This window comes from Brachyistius frenatus, unplaced genomic scaffold (assembly GCF_029030835.1).
Source record: "Brachyistius frenatus isolate BFR_SWC_R1_liver_20210118 unplaced genomic scaffold, ASM2903083v1 Contig_120, whole genome shotgun sequence".
In the NCBI taxonomy this organism is placed as follows: domain Eukaryota; kingdom Metazoa; phylum Chordata; class Actinopteri; family Embiotocidae; genus Brachyistius; species Brachyistius frenatus.
In genome coordinates, this window is record NW_027210719.1 from 338,728 (window position 1) to 359,206 (window position 20,479).

The 20,479-nt window shown below is 42.1% G+C and overlaps 2 protein-coding genes across 6 annotated transcripts; both read right to left on the reverse strand.

The window, feature by feature from the left end:
• Positions 1-446: 446 nt before the first annotated feature.
• Positions 447-6,269, reverse strand: acp6 (acid phosphatase 6, lysophosphatidic). 4 transcript variants are annotated; one of them, XM_069713679.1, is made up of 12 exons: positions 6,255-6,269; positions 5,994-6,069; positions 5,014-5,239; positions 4,777-4,905; positions 3,782-3,912; positions 3,557-3,636; positions 3,384-3,471; positions 3,062-3,194; positions 2,245-2,345; positions 2,023-2,115; positions 1,772-1,937; positions 447-1,687 (listed from the first exon to the last, which is right to left on the reverse strand). In XM_069713679.1, exons 3-12 carry the CDS (start codon positions 5,230-5,232, stop codon positions 1,553-1,555), a joined length of 1,275 nt encoding a protein of 424 aa, XP_069569780.1. In that variant the 5' UTR covers positions 5,233-5,239; positions 5,994-6,069; positions 6,255-6,269; the 3' UTR covers positions 447-1,552. The 4 variants fall into 4 exon arrangements, with proteins under 4 accessions (XP_069569780.1, XP_069569781.1, XP_069569782.1 ...); XM_069713680.1 differs by having other exon boundaries at positions 6,170-6,261; XM_069713681.1 differs by lacking the exon at positions 6,255-6,269 and having other exon boundaries at positions 5,014-5,234; positions 5,994-6,150.
• Positions 6,270-8,270: 2,001 nt separating this feature from the next.
• On the reverse strand, positions 8,271-11,764 carry gja5a (gap junction protein, alpha 5a). Of its 2 annotated transcripts, none has more exons than XM_069713656.1 (2): positions 11,682-11,764; positions 8,271-10,531 (listed from the first exon to the last, which is right to left on the reverse strand). In XM_069713656.1, the coding sequence occupies exon 2, from the start codon at positions 10,429-10,431 to the stop codon at positions 9,280-9,282; it is 1,152 nt and encodes a 383-aa protein (XP_069569757.1). In that variant the 5' UTR covers positions 10,432-10,531; positions 11,682-11,764; the 3' UTR covers positions 8,271-9,279. The 2 variants fall into 2 exon arrangements, with proteins under 2 accessions (XP_069569757.1, XP_069569758.1); XM_069713657.1 differs by having other exon boundaries at positions 11,685-11,738.
• Positions 11,765-20,479: the final 8,715 nt, after the last annotated feature.

Genomic DNA, 20,479 nt, shown 5'->3' on the forward strand with positions numbered 1-20,479 from the left:
CAGTCCATCACCTCTGATCATTTGGTGTTCAGAATAAAATTGCACATTTAAGAGTGGCCTTTAATTGCGACAAGTCCAAGGCACACCTGTGCAATTACCCCCCCTGTTTAATCAGCATCTTTATGTGCCACACCTGTCAGGTGGGTAGATCGTCTTGGCAAAGATTTAGGGCTCATTAGCTCGGATTTGAACAAATTTGTGAAAGAAATAAACATTTGTGTGCACAACAGAAGTCGAATACTTTTTACTTTAACTTAAAAAAAAATGGAAGCAAAAACAAAAGTGTTTCTATTTTTGCTGAGTGAAGATATGAGCCATGTCCGTGGGTTCTATCGGCTCTAAACTCGTTGTGCTTTTCAAATTGGCGTTTTGAAGTTTCACTTGGCCGGTGGAAACACGGCGGAGCCCCTAATGTGACGTGACCCAAAAGAAAACAAGACTGAACACTTGATTAAAATCTGTGTTTATGTCTCACCAATCCAAACCAAATCATTACATGTGAAGCAACAGGTCAGGGGAAACTCCCACTGATGAGGTACAAGGTGTGTTATTTTAACACAGTAACACTCAGGTCTAGAAGATGAGTATTTATTAATGCATACATTAAACTATGGTCTGATGGTGACAACAAATCCTGATGAGAAAGGCAACCTAATGTTTCACTCATTAAACATAGTGCAGCAGAATTACTCTTCTATGAGGACAATCACGTACTAATACACAATTTACTTTGAGTACACTTTGATGAATAAATATTTGATACAGTACATGAAATTCTTAATATCACCCTGAAGATTGAAATGGTTGAATGAGCAATATTTGGTTGTGAGCTCAACCAAATTGACGGAAGAATTGCATCAACAATCAGATAAGCATTGAGGCCACATTGTCCGCCCTTTACGACGTTGATATCTCAACGTGAGAACTGGGACACGATGCCTGCGTTGCACTGAACTAAGTGCCGGTTGTGTTTTGAAAAGCACAACCGGCACTAAATTGATCTGTGTGTGTTATCTGTGTAAGCCAAGCCTGATTTAGTGTCTTGCTCCGTAACGTATGACATGTTTTTGTATCAGTCCGCAGGTGAAAATTCCCTCACAAATGCACAATTTATTCCCGTTTAAGTGCTCAGCAAAGCTGCTGTAGGAAATAACTGTGTTGATGAGATATTAAATAACTTCAGCTTTAATCAATAAGCCAAACGGAATGAGTGTGTGAAAATACACACTTATGCATCTGGTATCAGGCATACACAATACAGCAGAATCATTCTGCACTTAGCACTCGTCACTGTACCTTTACCAAGCTACCGAGAAGACGTGGTTGCTATGGTTACAAGATGAGGAATCATGAAATTAGCTGATGTAAACTGAAAGCTGGACAGAAGTGGCTAAACTCCATTGTAGTCCACCAGTGAGGCATAATGAGTGACGGTGGCCGGATGGAGAGACGTGAGGATGTTTCAAAAAAGAAAAAAAAGCATGATGTGTGCTTACTGTCGGAGTCTGATGTCATGAGGAGCACTTTGTTCATATGAAGGTCTGTGGAAGGTTCACGGTTGGGTCAAACCTTCTGTTTTGTTACATAGCGACTTATAGAGTTCAGAGGTCAGCGAGTATGTTGAGAGGACCTGTTTGAACTCCTTCAGAGGGCAGTAGACTCCACTGCAACTTGGTATGAGTTGATCCTACAGGAAGAAATGCAATTTATTAACTTTTTACAATTTAAATCCAGCTTATTTACTAAATGTAGACACTTTCTCACACCCTACCTCGCCCATGTATGACACCTTAACGAAGGCCTCATTGGTCTGACGGTTCTGATGCAGCTCCAGAGTGACATCAGCGGCATACGGAGGCCATTTCATGTCAAAAATCCCCAGAGCCATCAGACAGGGAATCAGAGTGGTGTCGTGTGCGGAGTACAGAAACAACTTCCTGTTTTGAGAGAAGTGGGGCTGTTTAACGACTGAACAGTCAGGTTTGTGTATGAAATGGGTGTTCCCACACTGAGGTGTCCAACCTGTTTGGCTCTGATGAGGTTCCCTGTAGTTTCTCCTCGATGTTGTCTAACAATATGTGCAGCAGGGGGCCGACACACAGCTGCAAGTTCTCCCTGCAAAAGAATTAAAGCCGTTCTGTTAAGCTCCATACAAAAAGAAGTGTTTGGAGCGTCTCCTTTTGGACACTGAATCTGATTCTAGCCTTTTCAAAAGCCTGTTCTGGTGCCTTTATTTAATTTAACCTGTTCTTGGGTTCGTAGACATGGTAGATCATGTCCACAGCTCTCTGGTCCACTTTATTCCTCCAGGTGTCCAGCGCTGGTGGGCAGGGCAGGCCGTGTGTCTGTTCACACCAAGAAACGCGTCACAAATTGGAAAGAAACACGACTCAATTTTCTGCTCAATTTTCCACAACTGCCATCGTTACATGATGAGATATTTGTCATTTTCCCTTCATCCTATTTTCATTTTTAAATCGGGTAAGCACACAGCTTATAGTAAAGGGGGTACCAGTATGAAACTCTTCAAACCATTTAAAATCTTCCAGTAACTTTATTTTCTGTTTGGTTGGAGGAACCCAAACATACTCAGCAAGATAGGCAGAGTTTCAGTATTTGTCTTTGAGTAGTGAAAAAAAACAACATGAAGGCTGGTTTAATAAAGATCTTATTGTGTGTGCACATTCATGCTGAAAACATTTCCCTCTAAAGTCTGATATCACCCCATTCATTAAACATGGCTTTCATTTTGTAGTCAAGCAATGAATCCATTTCCGACTGGTTTGACATCTAGTTCAAAATATCTTCAAATTTTGGCAAATGAATATATACTGTCAATCTTTAAACTCATGTCCCCGCTGGATCTCTCAAGTCTTAAATGGTTAAAATCTCTACAATCTTGATGAAATGTGTAACAGAGTTTCATCTTAGCAGCTTCAGAAGTTGCAGCCTTGCATGAGGCAGTCGTAAAAAAAAACCAAATAAAAATAAATCTGTATTCTGATAGCATGTGGTGAGACCCCGACAAAAAGTCACATGAATGACGACGCGCCAGTGTCACCTCTCTGGCAACTATGTCATCCCTAATGAGGATGAAGTCGACGTGCTGGTGAGCAGCGATCCCCAGTGCGCTCTGGATGCTCTGCAGGTCGGCCGCAATTTCTGGCAGAGTGGACGACTCTGCCCAGCGGTGGCTGCAAAGAACACACACAGCGTCAGCCGCGAGACACAGATACACCATGACAACCTGTCATGGGCATCTCAACTCTGCTTAGAATTTTGCGCAGCACATTATTCAGGATTCCAGTTTTCGGTAGCGAGTGCATAGGATGGTCTCGGCTTGATGTGACTCGGCGCCTGGTGTGAAAATAATCTCTACGTACCTGCCAAGGATTTTGAGCAGCTGGCATCCGTGATAGTTCGGATACAGAATTTCAGATTCTGCCTCCGTTGTTAATATGGGCACAATTTCTACAAGTGGGGGAGAAAATTGTAAAAACAGATGAGATGAAAAATAGGATAAATGACATGATGCACATATGGGCTTCTACTCTACCTTTTTGTTTTTGCTGGAACAGCCCTGCAACCAGGCACTTGGCAGATTCAATGGTCCTCACAATGTTAGTGGAGCGCACGCTGAAAATGGAAAAAAAAATAGGTCATGGAAGGCAGCCAGCTTTAAAATAGTAAAACATTTAGGCTGCGCTGCACTTATAAAAACCCAATCTATCAAAAGTGTAGCAAGGTGTTTGTGCTTATCGTCATGATGTGCAGCACTTACTAGACCTCAGCGGGGCTGAAGGAGGAATTAAGGAAAGGCCTCTCCTCAATGTAGCTCCTCCTTAGCCTCCTGCCCAGCTCATACAGCTGCTGCATGCCCACTGTGGTCAGCTGACCCGGGAACGTGCCACCCTGCCAAGTGCAACAAACAGGATCAAGTTATGCTTACAGATGAGGCCCGAAGAACCCGCACATGCGATCGCAAGCGGGAGTCCTTGGTACAAACACGGCCAGAATCCATATTGTAGGATTTTGTTTTCTGAGCTAAATCCGGTGCAGCTAAACCTCTTTTGTAAAGTAGCTAAGTCAGCACGGGAAAGTAACATTTCCACAGACACGCTGGCCGGCAAATGGGACAAAACAACTCGGCAGCATTACTGTAAGGAGGTGAATGACTGAATCCAGTTCAGGAATATCTGCAATGACTCCTTTCAGCCACTAGGGGGATAAATTCGAACTGGATGGATGGGTTAATATGAGTTAAGTATTTTCTGAATCCACAGGGTGCTTCACATCCACAGTCTATAAAAAGCACAGTCACACACCTTCATTACACACAGGCGCGTTTACAACGTATAAAACTTAACTTATAAACTTGTCATAGCAGGAAACGCAAAACAATATGATGACTCTATTGCATTACTGCCTTGGGAGGAGTCAAAGTCAGCACAGGCACACCTAAAGTGGAGTGACATCATCATGTTAGTAATCATTACATTTGTGCTTAAATGTCTGCCATAAAATAGGACCACAGTCTATATTTGCACATTAGTTAGATCGATTCAAAGAGGTTATGTTTCATTTTAAAATGTCTCTTTTGCAAGACAATCAATTAAGACGATTCCCATTTGTATTTGTTTACACGTATTTATTTATTGTGTTCCCGCAAAGCGCCCTATCGGGAACCAGCTGCACAAGTTGGTACAAGTACCTAAATAAGTTCCTTCCGCTCTAGTCTCGTCCGATTCATCATCACGACAGAGCACACCTACTCACGGTCAGTATGTCTTTCCGATAGCTGTCTTCTACAGGAGCCGGGGGCCTGGGACCGCCGTCCAGATCGGTCACCACGTAGCGGATGTCCGTGTGTGGTGGCGGCTCCAGCAGCGTCGGCACCCACTGAACCTGCGCGGATACGAAAGTGTACAAAGAATTGCACAGTTGTTATTCTTCTGCAGACACGGGCACTAAATGAGTTAATGAAACACAAACAGAGAGGGTTTTTTTTTTTACCTCCATCACATCAGGTATTGACTTCAGCGGCGTTCGAGCACCATGCCGGAACAAAACCTGGACTAGTTTGAGTTCGTACGGAGATCGGGGGGTGGCGTCAGCGGGGACACAACTGGAGGCGAATTGGTCCGATTCAGGCTTCTGCTGCGACCACAGCATTGAACCAAAAGCCACAGACACTGAACCCAACACACCCGCTGTGCCCCAAAGACTCCTCATGGCTGCGCTGCAAACAAAACACACACACACAAAGAGTGGATTCACTGCACAGGCACCAAGCTCAACTTCAAGAGGAAGATAAAGGACTCGAAAACGTATCAGAGCGACGGCAACATTACGAAATTAGAGGAAGCCTTACACAACATTGTTGTTGCAGCTCAGGTTTCCTCATGGTGCATTTGACCGCCAGTTATTCTAAGAATGTATTTTCTCTGAAAATTATTAATTGCATGTTCAATGACATGCAAGGGAATACTAAAACATTCTTAAAAACACTTCAAATAATGATTAAAAAAAAAAAAAAAAGACTACAAACATCAGCAGAAGATACACACTTGTAAAAATATACAAAAATAAATAAATGAATGATAAGTTGTTAAGATTGCTGCTGATAACATTTTCTATTGAAACACAAACAATACTTTGTCAACTAATCCTTTGAGCTGGGGCTGCAACTATGAATACAATCTTTATTTTTTTAACCACATATCTCGATATCGAGACAATATTATAGGGATTACTATGGATGGCTTCACAGGATATTTACACCATAATAATTGAATTAAATAATCATCAGTAATGTGGATTATGACTAAATGAGTACAAGCAGAGCAGCTTGGTAAACTCCCCGAATTACAAACAAAATCTAAGACAGTTTACAGTCTCACAGCTTTCTTGCACAGCACAAGATGCAACCACTGATTATTTCAATTACCGATAGCAGATGATACTTTTCTCACATTTATGTTTTACATACCAACCTGCGTTTTTAACAGATCAAATTGAACTTCCTGCCGAGTCCAGTGACGTCAGGGACGATGATGATGGTGAAGTGATCTGTGAGAGTTAAAACAAAGCGGAGTTAATATAACGCAGCGTGGTCACCAAATAAAATTAAATTAAAAAAAACATCCTGCAAACTTGCTGCAACAAATACCGGACACAAACACGAAGTGACCGATTCTGCAGCTTAAACTGCGAGCCACGAGAGACGCTCGCTACCAACACATGAAACTACTTACGTTATTATTATTATTATTTTTTTTTTAAATTTTTTTTTTTTTTTTTTTTTTTGTTAACCGGGAGATAAAATACAATGCTGCCCTCGAGAGGAGATAACACAGTGTTCAGCAGCTATATGAAAAGTACACTTGGCACTCGACAGCTTTTTAGCAACCGGGTCAAGACCGAAAGGCACGCTGGGAAATGTAGGTCGTTTTCCAGTAGAAACACGATGATAGCGACACAAGTAAAACAACATTTCCCAGCATTCTTATTAACGTAGTCCTTGTTGTCGTCTTTTATTTTAGGATCCACAGCGGATCTGGTGCTGCCCTCTACAGGACAAAGGTGGATCTGCAACTCACAACAGACCCGCCCCGGTAAAACTCAACAATGAGTTTTCAGAATTGATGTTATTTTGATAACCAAGTTAATCGTTTGCTCTGTAAAACTAACACATATTTGTGGGCTCCAGATCCTTAAATGTGAAAGATTTTATACTTTAATTTGATTCTTAATAACACCAGAGGAGGAAGGATAAAACACAAAACTTCAGTTGAACTTTCTTGAGTCCAACTTATGCTTATTGTATTTCAGAGGGATATATTGTATTTTACTCCACTGCATCCCTTTAAAAATTACGTTTTAAATTGACCTCCAAAAGACAAATTTGTGTCTCAAACATCTCTTTATAAAGGGTTTAAAAATAGCATCTCCTTGACCTATGATAACGTCACTGCATTTTATTGTACTGATGATTGCTCTGCGCATTGACAATAAATTAGCATTTAATGTAACTGAATTAGAATTCTGCTGACCCGGTAATGCATTAACCAATACTAATCTACCAAGTGTTTCTACGACGTTAGTAGGTTTTGCTTCTTTTACTCAAGCGAAGGATATCAATTCTTCTTGTTGGCTGCTAACTCCTCATTTCTATTTGCTAATCTGAGGGTGTCGATCAGGCAAAAATAAATCTCAAACAGGTTTATGCGTGTCTCTCAAAACAAGAGAGCCTTACAGACTTAACACACAAATCTGGGAAGCCGCTCCCATCTTGACATCCCATCTTTGTTACATTTTTAAATAAATAAGGAGGGTCGACTACCACAAGGGCCGACAGAGCATAAAATATTGACCCACGAGTATTTTTTAAAGAAAGGAAAACATTTTATTGAACGGCAAAATGTCAACATTATCGTGACTACTGCTCTGAGTCAAAATACACAATATCCTCTGCAGCATATTCTCATCAAGAGATGAGGGCAGCTTTGGAGAGGTGAACTTGTTCCACAAGATGATAATAATGATAAAAAAGAGAAGAAGAGCATCTTCCGCCGTTTCTCATTCAGTTTCAGCTCTTCAGCTTGTGACAGATCATGTTGGATACCAGCGCTCAGCTTCCTGGCAGACAAGGCGAGACAGTCTTTGTTCGTGTAAACATTGCTCATCTTCCTCCATCTGTCTCCTACAGGTCCTTTTTTTTTTCTCGTGACAACAGAGTGAAAAACCCGAGCAGTGATGACACTGATCTAAAAATGGAAGAAACTTTTTATCTACATGTTCCTCATCACCACACAGTTGGTAGTTGCTTCTGCTTGTCTTTATTGACCTCTATACTTTTGACACCAATTCTGCACTTCCTGCGTGGTTTTGATGTAAATGTTGATGTAGAGAAATCAGAGGATGACAACGGATTTAAAACATTAAATGTACCACACACTTTGAGAACAACGGAGCAGGCTGTACAGTTGATGATATACTTATTTGCTATGGGTAAGTGACGGTGTTTATTGCACAAAGGTCTGTGTGGAGGAACCAAAAACTGCAGTGGATATACCATAGGCTGAACAAGATTTCAGTTTTTAAAATGAATGTTTGCAACATGTGAGGTGAAACTATAAACGTCCTGTAACGAGGATAATTCACACCTGTGGTTATAAAAAACGTATGCACGTGGTTAAATCTAGACACTGAGAAATGAAATCACATACATTCAAAGACATCAAATGAAATATACACAGCATTGGAAAAAAATTCACTATTCACACAATGGCTCCAGGAGAGACACTAAAAAACACAAGTGCATTGTTGCCACCTATTGGCTGAATCTGCTCATAACCGGCAACCAAACAAGACCTTTTCCTTTCCTTTCAAAAACCTTTAAAAAAAAAAGCCACATTCTCGCATCACTTCTGCACATAAAGGCTGCTGACAAATATACGACTAATAGATACAGTTTTACTCACATGCTTTAAGATTGTAAAGTCATTATTCTTGAGTTGCATTTTATGTTTGTTGACCTGCTGGTATAGTGCAATCAGGTTAGCCAGTCAACAAGTGGCTCAATTTACAGTCTTTACAAAAAAAAACAACCCCCAAAAAACCATTAAAAAAAAGCAAGTTAGAAGGAAATAGATATCTTTTTCACACGTAATCAGGCACTTTATCTATATTTACTGCAAATGAAAGCTTCACAGTTTTTAGCATATCAGGTCCCGCTTTTTATTGCCACTCTAATGTTCTGCAGTTGTGAAAAAAAACTGTGGTTTGTGCTTTTTTTTTTTTTTTTTTAAGTGATAGCTAATGTGTAATTAACTGAGAAGTTGAGATGTGCGTGATATTTCACTTAATATTGAAACAGTTTCCTAAGTCATCGCCCATCGCGCACCGTGCATCACGTCACTCATACTCATACTCTCCTTCTGTTTTTGGCTTTTAAAACATAAAATGTGTGACAGTCAGGTATCACACCTGTTACCCTGTTCTCACTGTTCTCCTTTTGCAGTTTGATTTGCATGTTTTTTTCTCAGCAAGCTTTGCTCCAAAGCTCACACATGTCAAGTTTACGTGATCCACTCACAGAACTTAGTGTCTTAGCTCATCTTCTACAGTCAAGTGTCAGGCCTCAGTGTCACAGTTTGCATAGTTAGCCTGTGCTTTAAAATCAGACCCCTTACTTTGTCCCGTCTGTGTAAATTGATCTTCCTGGCTTTTCTCTTTGGTTCTTCGTCTCCTCCTCCCCCTCAGCCACTCTTTGTGGATCTATACTGCCAGGTCATCTTGGCGTGCCCGGCTGCTGGTCCCACTGATCTTGCTCAGGCGCCGTTTGTCCTTCATGTAGCCGGAGTGCAGCAGAGGCAGTGGGGAGCAGCTGTTCGGCAGCTCCGTGGGTACCTGGTCGTATCTCATCCTCAGGAAGTCTTCCTCGTCCTCCAGGTTGTCACAGCTGTGATGCCGCTCGGTGGCCAAGTTGACCGAGTTCTGCTGCAGCGCCATCCTGGTGTTGAAGGGATGAGAGGCAATGGAGGTCATGGGGGTCATGGAGCTCGGGGCTGTGAGGCACTGGTTGAAGTCAGGAGGAGGGGTGCAGGAGGCCGAGGGCAGTGGTGGGCTGTTGGGCTCCAGAATTGCAGACACGGCCACCGTCACGGCTCTGTGGTTGTTCCTTTGCATTTCCTTCTTGCGGACACATTTCCTGATGCTCTTCCAGCCAAGATGGTAGAGCTCCAACACAGAGAGCAGCAGAGACACACCAGCCACCACCAGCATGAAGATGATGAAGACGTTCTTCTCTGTGGGCCGAGACATGTAGCAGTTAACTGGGTTGGGGCAGGGCCAGGCCTTGCAGAGGTACAAGGCCTTGAGGAACACCCCATAGATGAGATACTGCACCACTATGAATGTCACCTCCATCACTGTTCGAATCAAGATGCTCAGGATGTAAGTCTGCAGCAGTGCCCCTTTTAGGCGGACACGGCCAGACCAATCAGACATCCCCATCTTCCTGCTCTCCTTCTGCTGGAGGTACTCCTTCTCCCCCTCCAGGTCTCCCCCACCTTCCCCTCGTTCCTCCCTCTCTTCCTGCTCCCTCCTCCGCTGCTTCTCCTCCCTGCGCACTGTGTGCATGGCGTGACCCATGTAGATGAGGGACGGCGTGGAGACAAAGACAATCTGCAGCACCCAGTAGCGGATGTGAGCGATGGGGAAGGCGCTGTCGTAACAAACGTTGGTGCAACCGGGCTGCTGGGTGTCACACAGGAAATCGCTCTGCTCGTCCCCCCAGGAGGACTCAGCCGCTGTGCCAAGCACCAGGATGCGAAAAATGAAGAGGATGGTGAGCCAGACCTTCCCAACTGAGGTGGAGTGTTCCTGGACCTCCTCTAGGAAATTCCCCAGGAGAGTCCAATCGCCCATCACTGCTCACAGTCCGAGCACACACCTGAGACACAAAGACCGGGGAGGGGAGGCAGGAGAGATGGAGCGAGGGTGCAGCAGAGGTGAAGATGTGGGGTCACTGAGGTGGAGGGGAAAAGGGAAAAAGAGAAATACAAATAATCAGTGCAAGATCTCTACATTCCTGCTAAATGGAATGACCTGTGTGTGTGTGTGTGTGTGTGTGTGTGTGTGTGTGTGTGTGTGTGTGTGTGTGTGTGTGTGTGTGTGTGTGTGTGTGTGTGTGTGTGTGTGTGTGTGTGTGTGTGTGTGTGTGTGGCATCATATGCATGTAAATATCTTCTCTGCCTGTGAATTGGTTCGGGACTGGACACTGTGGCATGTGAACAACTATTTTCCCATGAGAGAGAGACTGAGGAAGATGGGAAGAGGAAGTTTAGGAGTCATGTAAAAGCAAACAATAAGGTTGTTTTAAGAAAAAGTATTCGATATTATGTCATATTTGTTTACATTCTCTCTTGTCCAATTTTATATTATGAATGAGAGACAGACAGAGAGAGTACCAGGCCACCAAGGGGCAAGTCAATGCCAGACAACTTTGTCCTTTGAATGCTGTGACCTGGCTTGAGCTGAGCTGCACAGCCTCCATTACGCCTGTGGTTCATCACCAGCAGACTTCACTCACTACGACCACTGTCCTCTCTGCGATGATGAAACCCTCCTACACACTGCAATCTGGAGCTATCGCTCAGATTTCTTCCTTTATCCTTTCATCTCACGACTCAAGCATTAGTGAGTGTCTGGATAGGAACCCAAACATGGCAGTGACAGGCTGGCTAGTCTCAGCAGAGAATGGCCCTATAAGGCAGTTCACCGGACAGCTTTATGGGAGCCATAAATGACCCTCATCATTACAAGGTTAAAAACCATCCATCAAATTCCATCAAGGGATGACCTCTGACTTCTACATGCTGCATATGCACCGGGTTACATCCAGCGTTGACCAGACAATTAGAGATCAAAGACAGATGAGTTATAACATGAGGAAGAAGGGCTGAATAGTAACAGTTCGACAGGTTTTTTCCAACACGTCACACATTTGAAGTTCCAGCCCTACTTGGCAAGGTTGTGGAAAATGTATACATTCCTCTAAAGCTGTCTTAAGCCGAGTAGTTACGTTAATGGCGTGCAAGGTAGGAGAGGATATACAGTGTAATCACTACAATCAGAAAGAGCAAAGAAAGCCAAAGTGAATTGATGTTCTCTCTTACCACCTCTCATCTGTCCCTGAGCGTAATCCTTGAGCGGCTGCTTCCATAGAAAGTAACTGTTTAGTCCACTGTGCGGAGCTTTGAATTGGCTGGCTGACACTAGTTATGTGTGAGAGAGAGAGATGGTCTAAATGATAATGACCATCCGTCCCCCTGTCTGTCCCTCCTCCTCCCTCAATGTCTCTATGAAGCATATATATGCCAATAAGATGCAAAAGCAGAACATTGTGCTTTCTGTCTCTGCAGCGTGAAGAGGCAGGATGCTAAACACCCTTATGACAACATTAAGAAGAGGAAATATCCAACCTCTATCCACGCCCAGGGCTGATGCTCCAATACGCAATGTAGGAAAGTTGGTTTGCTGCTTGTTTTCCAGCATTATACCTGCTACGGTTGGAGACCAGTTGGTGAACCGGGTCAGGCAACTGGCTCCAAGCCTCGCCTGGGATAAAACTGATGATCTTTACTGGACATAAATCACAAACAGGCTGAGAGCTGGAGGAAGGGAGTGAGAGTCCAGCCAGCACAATAGCAGGAGGTTGCACATTAAAACAGTCATGCTCTTATCAGCTGATACTGACTACAGGCTTCCCTCACCTGTGCAGACCCTGGTGAGACAACATCTCCCTCTGGACTAATTCAATGTTCAACTTTGAGATAGTTTCTTTTTGGTTTGGATCAGTATCATGATATTATATATTTTAAATAAAGTACAGATTACAGCAATTTATGTCAGAAATTTAGGCATGACATAACAAAATCATGTTGGAAAGTAAACACTAAAATATCTTAATTGTTTTATTGGTCACTCTAATGGTGGTATTTATAGTACAGTGTTAATCAGATCCCATCGTAAATTGGTTTAATGTGTAAATGAGACTACAGCTCCACAAGCAGCGCCATAAGGCTGCCAAATGCTCAAGTCAGTGTATTAACATGCTCATAATGATTCCACTAACATAATGTGTAATGAGTTTTCCAGGTGTTTGGTCATTAAGTATCACAATAATAAATTCCGTGTCCTGGTGAGGTTGCTAAGACAAAAAATTCAAGGGACCCACAAAGTTATTACAATTCATTAATTTATAACAATTCAGTATAAAATATTTGATATTTTTCAGTCTAAAGCATATGCCAGCCTCAGCTTAGAACTAGAGGAAAAATCAGGAGATCACCAAAATATTCATCCTCTGAGGACCATGAATGTCTCTACAAAACTGAATTTAGGTCCATCCAGCAGTTATATTTTGGTCCAGACCAAAGTGGTAGAAACATTTTAAAGCTCATGTTATGTATGCAACATCTGAATTTAAGAAACATTTCATTGGACCAGTACCTGTAGTTGAGGACAGATTACTCTTAAATGCAGTGAGAAGACAAAGCATAAAGTAATGTACGTTGTAGAATAGAAACTCTGAAGAAATATGAGTGCAACACTGTACATAAGTACAGTACTTCAGTTTATGTGTTTCATCAGTCTGGGCACATACATACAAAATACTTACACTTCAACTTGCATTTGTCATGAGAACGGAAGCTTTTCTTCTCTGGCAGACAAAAGTGGAATTCAGATGGCTCTCATGGGGAAAGGCAGGGGTCTTAGTCTCTGTCTCGTCTTCCTGCTCTCAGAGGAAGCAATCTCAAACAATATAATTTCCTGAGGACAAAATGACCAAAAGGAGTGGGAGGGAGAGGAGCTGAGGATGCAGCCGAGCTCTTCCAGGGAACCTCTTTGCTATAGAGGCACCTTTGGCCACCGCTGGCTGTCTATCATACCTGTGCTGCTGGCAATAACCACAGATTTACTGTGATGCATTGTGCCCTTTGCTGAGCGTTCTGGTTCGTCTGTAGACCATCGTGGCTGTCAGGTTTGTTTATAATCTCAGTGGCAGAGTAATGGAGAAGTAATGGGCAATCTGGTTATAAGGGATTCAGTGCAGCAAACTGCGCAAATGAGGCATTATGCATCTGTGACTTATTTCTCTCTGACGCTGATTCAAGCGGCACGGATGATGACTGAGTCTTTCCTCGTGTGTTTGTGTGTGTGTGTCCTTCACAGTGAATGTTGGTGAGCTGAGGAGTTGCATGGAAAAAGTTGATGGTGGAAAAAATTAGTAAGCAAGAGAGTAAACTGTGTATGAACAATAGCCAAGAATGATGTCTTTTCACCACGTCAAGGTCACCTCATACTGAACTCAATGTATACATCTGCATTCACATTTCTGGTCAGATGTGTGTGTACTGACACTGAGCTGGTCTGGACAACAGCCAGGCAGCTCAGAGAGGTAAAGAGACAAGGAGCAGCTACTAGGCTGCCTCACTGCAAACTCATGGCCACTGCTGTGACTCGCTGCAGACCAACAGCAAAAATGCTGTGTTTTCTCTTCCCCTGCAACACAACGATAAATCCTCCGGCCTATTAGACACTCCTGAGCATTTCCTTCAAGGCAATTTACAGGACCATCGACTTATGCTAAGTAGTGCAACAGCTTCAAATTTAATTCTCTCACAAAATCAAAGTGAAATGTGTTGTGTCAAAGCATAAAAAAACAAAGACAGACCAATTTTTCACATGTCCTTTTTAGTTTGAACTATCAGAACAGATGAAATGCTGCTCCTGATATTCGGCTGTCGAGCTGATGAGTTTAAATACGTGCTGTCTTTTTCCATCACCTTCCAACAACACTATCTGGTTCCCCTGAGCCTGTTGTGTATCCACAGGCCAGGAACAACAGGGGGCAGGGTTGATTTAAACATTCCTTCAGTGATCTGCCCTTTCAGCACTAAGCCCTGTTTGACAGACTGCGGATCCTCTTAGAGGACCAGAATACACTGCTTGCTCTGCTCTGTCCTCATAAACACAATTAGATGGTGGGGTCTAAATTTGCTTGACCTGCTTCCCTTTAATGGGACATTTTTAGACTAACATCAGTGGAGCAAAAGGTATTTAGACCGTGTTATACATTAACTATTGTGTCATGAGAGGATTTACTGGAAACATGTGAAAAGCATATACAGTATTTAACATAGTGTGTGTCTGTGTGGCCAAAGAGACAGATTTGGCCACAAAGACACATACTGGAGATAAACAATTTTTTTATGGACAGCCACATTTGTTCTGATATTTTATGGATAAAACCTTAAGTTCCTTTTTAACTGTTTGGTCAGGTCAGAAAAAACTCATTCATGCGGGCTATGTTGTGGAATTTGAGGTTATTTCATTGTCGTGCATGAATTACAATAACAAATGTTATGCTCGATACACTCCAAATCATCTGTGTTGAGGTGTTTTTTTTACCTGTTAACCATTGACAATGATGGAATATGACACCCGTGGAGGGAAATGCGATCACTGTTAAAAAAGTAAAACCAGCCATTACGCTGTCACTGTACAGCTGAGGCTTTCACTGCATCTCCATGAAACAGGACCTGCTCTCTATGTATATAGAAAGGTTGGTGCTAGATTGGATCAACTGAATGGTCACAAACTCTAAATCAAACCTCAACTCTCCCACAACGTAACAACCAATCATCAGGCAGAGCATCCCTCCCATGGTTTCAATCAAGCACCAGCCAGATATGAAGGTCTCATTCAAAGGTAAGAAAAACACAATGGTTCTTAGTTTCAAATGATTAATGGACTAATGCAAACAAACAAAAACACAATTATCAACATTCTATTCTTGTACTGGAATAAAAACGGTCTGATTGCATAAAGTTTTTAAGTTTGAAACACGCTATATTACAACTCATTTTAAATGACCCCAAATTAAAAAGCCTCTGCTAGGAACTCTATGACCAAAATATCTTTGCCAGTAAGAGTTTGTTTTGTGGGTCTGTTGTTGTGACAGCTCAGTAACATTTCAGTGACACAACCACAGTGGAAAATCACCAGAGAAATGCTCTGTGTTTAGGAATTCATACACGAGTCTTGTCAGTCTCAGTTGAAACAGACATCAACAACTGAGGATGCCAAACACACCCAGGTTGCAGTTATTCAGCCCAGTGATGGTTATTTTTACTCTCCGAGTGACTCATGATATTTTAAGAATTTGCTGAGGTATAATGGACAAATTAATAAAATGAAATAAAGCTTACTTATTTTTTCTAGTGACATATGTGTCAAGGTTCAAGAGTTATATTTCAAGCATGACTTTTCAACTTGAACTTTTCACACGTGTGGAGAGTCAATTCTCGCACTGCAGCAGCTGTTTGGGTGCAGGACTGTTGTGCACATCTTTCCCATGGGTGCCAGGATTATTATCAAGGATGAGCATGTTTAAGTTTAGCTATAGTGGCTTGGTGGAGGGGTGAGTTAGGAATAGTGTGACCTACAAAAGCAGATCTCATGTGGAATGAGGGGGCACATACTCCCTACTTATGTGAGTCACCTGTTGCCACTGCCAACAGTCCAGCGCGAATCTAGCCTCCCTTGTATCAGACTCACCAGCAGAAGCCAGCAGGCTGACACGCTGCCTGCTACCTTACATGGCTGTATGGCTCTTCATCTGCCCACAACTGTACACAGACCCACAGCCCTGTTATGATCTATTGTTTGGCTGCATATGGCATTACACTGGAACCTTCAGGCCAGACAGCTGTAAGGTGTTTCATGGAGGAAAATTGTGACTAACACACTCCTGATGGTAATCCCCGGATAGCTGGTATTTCTGGGGGGTGATGGATGAGATGTTTCACATGATTGTATCTGTTTTGTTTTTTAATCTTTTTATAATTTTAAGACCGTCTTCATAGTCATTGATATACAATACATTCGTGTTTGGCAGCGGAAAATGCCTTTGTATTCACAAGCCTATAATCTTTATCTTTAGAGACACATTTACACAAATCTCCCTTATTGTTTAGCTCATAAAATTTTATTGCATTGATATGTATAATCTTCTTTTATGGTGATGCAGGGAGTTTGGATTTGTGCTGTATCTTTAATGTCAAGCAGAAACACACTAACAGAAACTGCGGTTTAATCATCGGATATTATCTCATGCACAGTAACAGAGATGTTGTGGATACTCATTTTAGTTACTGACTAAAAAAATATCTTGCCCGGAAACACATGAAGCTATAAAACTATAGTTCTGAAAACAGCATTTGTTGAAAGACAGTGGTTGATAGTTAAAAAGAGAATTTACTCCACTTTACTTTTTAAATTTTTTTTTTTTTAACAATGCATTATTATTCAGTAAATTAAGCCTCAATGGAAAATAGATCAAAATAAATGTATCACCTACACCATAAATGCCACTTACTTGGAAGGCTTCTGTGTTTATACTGGAGTAACATTTTGAATGCAACAATTACCTGTAAAGGAGTATTTCTATGCTGTTACAGTAATACTTTTACTGAAAGACCTTGAATATTTCTTCCACTACTGTTGAGACATTGGTTTATTGAACATCTACCTATTAGAAATATCCAAAATCTGCAGCTTTTTCTTTACGGTTAACTGCTACTTACAGGCAACTAATTAATTTAATAGTACTACAACTACTTTCTCTGTGGAGACAAGAAACTTTGGGGGATTTTTGTGATAGTGTTAAATCAGGATTTTAAACTCCAGCCCCTGAAGCAGCACTGACACAAGAATCCCTCAGACTTCATTAAGTGACATTGCTGGCGGCTCCATGCTTTACTGTCCCCAGTGCTGCACTGTGTTGAGTGTATTTGTCTCCTGTGAGAGTTATGTGGAAAGAAGAGAGCTAGATGAAAAGAGTGACAGGTTGAGGTTGACAGCTATACGTGCTGGGAAGGACAGCGGCTTTAACACATACCAGGCCTCCCACTCCATCATCCCTGCTCTTTAAGATGTATCATCTCTCCCTCAGAGACTTCATCACTATTTGTCTGCACTATGTATAAGTCCACAGCTTTAGTAGGATACTGTAGGGATTCCCCTGAGAAACAATCACACTTTGATCTACCTAGCTTACCTGCTGTTCTGCTTGTCTGGGATGCTGCTTCTGATCAGTTGGAGGCTCCTTATCCCCTGATGAGATGAGAAGTCTTCCCTAAAGTCTGGGGACAAATGGCAGGTGAAGATGCAGAGCTGAGCAGTGCGATGGTGGGACTACCTTCTGGCTGTCGACTTTGTGTCGTCCCAACACCAAGTTGTTAGTCCACACAGGGGGCACAAGAAGAAAAGCAGTGGCATCATGAGAGAGTGTTTCCCCCCATGGACCTCCCTTCTCACTCCTCCTCCTCCTCCTCCTCCACCTCCTCCTCCATCTCCTCCTCTTCCCCTCCCCACTTCCCCTTTCTTCTTACATCCCTGGTGCTCTATTTTTTTTTGCTGGGAAGCATTCTCCGGCAACAGAAGAGGAAGTGGAATTGTTTTCTGGGATCAATGGCAATTGCGCTCAGAGTAAACCAGAGTGCTGTAATTTACTGTGTGGTCCTTTAGGCTTACATCTCTGTTGCCTGTGTTTGGGCTGGCCGTAGTGAAATTCCTACAACAGAAAAAGAAAGTTGGTAAATTTATTAATTGATTATCAGCCCAAATTTTTAGCCCAAATTTATGTTTTTACAAGCTAAAATTCAACCAGTAAACACCAAAGAAAGTCATCGAGTTTTGGTGAAACTGTCGTACCTACTTTGTGCTTCTGTTCATCTCTTGGTCTCAATTCCTCTTCTCAAACTCGTTCTGGTTGACGCCTCTTCCTGAAGTTTAGGATGCTAACAAAGTATCAAAGACAAAACTCAAAAGTCCTCCGAACTCCTCTGTCCTGCCTTTCCCCTTGTTTCCCTGTTTGTTGTATGTGGTGTGAGTTTCAGCTCAGGACTCTCAGCTCCACAGTCTGCCTGCAGATACATGTTGCATTAAGTAACGGGAATCTTCGAGGTTTAATTCCTCCTTGCTGAAGGCCACAGTGCATTCAAAAGCATTCAAATGCTGGTAATTATGTGATGAGGGCAAACACATGCAGACAGCTTGTTTTAATGCAAAAACAGATCTGACTTATTTGATTCATTCTTGTCATTTTCGGATTTGACCAACATCGCCTCTCTCTTGTTCTTAAGGTGAATCACATTTGCTCCGGATTTTCTTCCTGTTCAAGTTTTCAGTTTATATGAATAGTTTTACATTTGGGGAAATATGTTTATTGGCTTTCTTACTGAGAACGATACGACTTTATTCTCAACTCCAGGAGAAATTCCTGGAGTTGAGCTAGGCCAGGTAGCAACTACTGATTGAAAAGAAATAGTACAAAGATATCCTTTTTTGCTTTGTTTTTTACTTCAGTTGCCCAGAAATTTGTTGAAGTTGAAGTTCAAGAATCTTTGGGTCAGTTTAAACCCCACGGATATTTTGAACCGTGCCTGTAGGTCAACATAGACAAACATAATAGATCCGTTGGATTATAGCTCTATTTCCTGACCATATCCTAGGCCTTACCTATAAAGTGCTGGAAAAGTGGATTGCAAGCAACTTTGTAAATGTTTTTAATAAGTTCAAACTATTTTACAATTTTCACTCAGATGGTTGAAAACGTTGATTTGTGTCAAACCTTCACGTAGTTAGCTTTATATTATAAAAAGATTCAGAGTTGATAAATTAAAACATAGATAGCACATAAGCTCATTTACCAAAAATATTCCATTAAAGAGTATTTACACAGGTCTTGTCATTTTACTGCAATCAAAGACACCCATAATCTTCGTTCTTGTTTAATAACTCAGTTCCAGTGTCATGGCCTAATCAGTGATCTGAATAGCTAAATTCTCTCCTCAACAACTGTGCCTTTGACCGTGGAGCAGAGAACATTTCTTTGCATGTATAAATAGCAGAAAGAACCAAGTGATAAGAACCTCATGACAAACTCTTAGACTTCTGGCCAGAAGCAACCTCTGCTGTATCTCTCCCAATGTATTCATACTGTGTTAATATTTTAATGTCTCGGGCCTGTATTGATTCTGTGGTTTTTACTCTTACAAGACAAAACACAGTTGTACAATCCTCCTACAACATGAGATCTCTTTACACACAGCATGTCAAGGCTACCTCAACACATGCTAAAAACATGTTGTTGTTTTTTTTATTCTGCATCTTGCAAAGGCTGCTGGTCATGAATAAAAAGAGTTCGCTGGGATTCCTGCAGTTCCCTAAACAAAAGCCTATGGAACATCTCACATCCCTTCAGGCCTCAGTCAGTTTTTTGGAGGAATGGAAAAGCTGCTACTAATTCCTAATTGCGCAGCCTTCCTCAGTTTAAATGCTACTCTGACGTTTCCATTGTGCTGCTCATCAGGATGGATTTAGAATTGGACCAACGTTCACACAGAATAAGAGCATGAAGTGATTTGTAACAAAGAAGTGATGTTCCACGACTTCATTTAATCTCATCCCTTACAGCTTCTCTGCAGTTCCAGGATGAGATGACTGTGTGTGTGTGTGTGTGTGTGTGTGTGTGTGTGTGTGTGTGTGTGTGTGTGTGTGTGTGTGTGTGTGTGTGTGTGTGTGTGTGTGTGTGTGTGTGTGTGTGTGTGTGTGTGTGTGAGTGACAGTTAGCTCAAGAGCAAGAGAGGGAGAATACAACTGCATGAGTTGTGTGTACTTGAGTGTCTAATGGAAAAAGCCCACACTGTCAGCATGCATCAATGTAAACCTCCCTAACAGCCTGCCAAGCCTGACCCCTGCCATTCTCCTCGTGGCACAAACCTATTTCAGCCCTGCCTCACCCGAGTCCGAGGGAAGCCAGGCTTGATGGACACTGAATGGTCATTACAACCTCATACACACCCTCGAACTCTGTAATCCACTGATGCTTGCATTGTCTACAGTC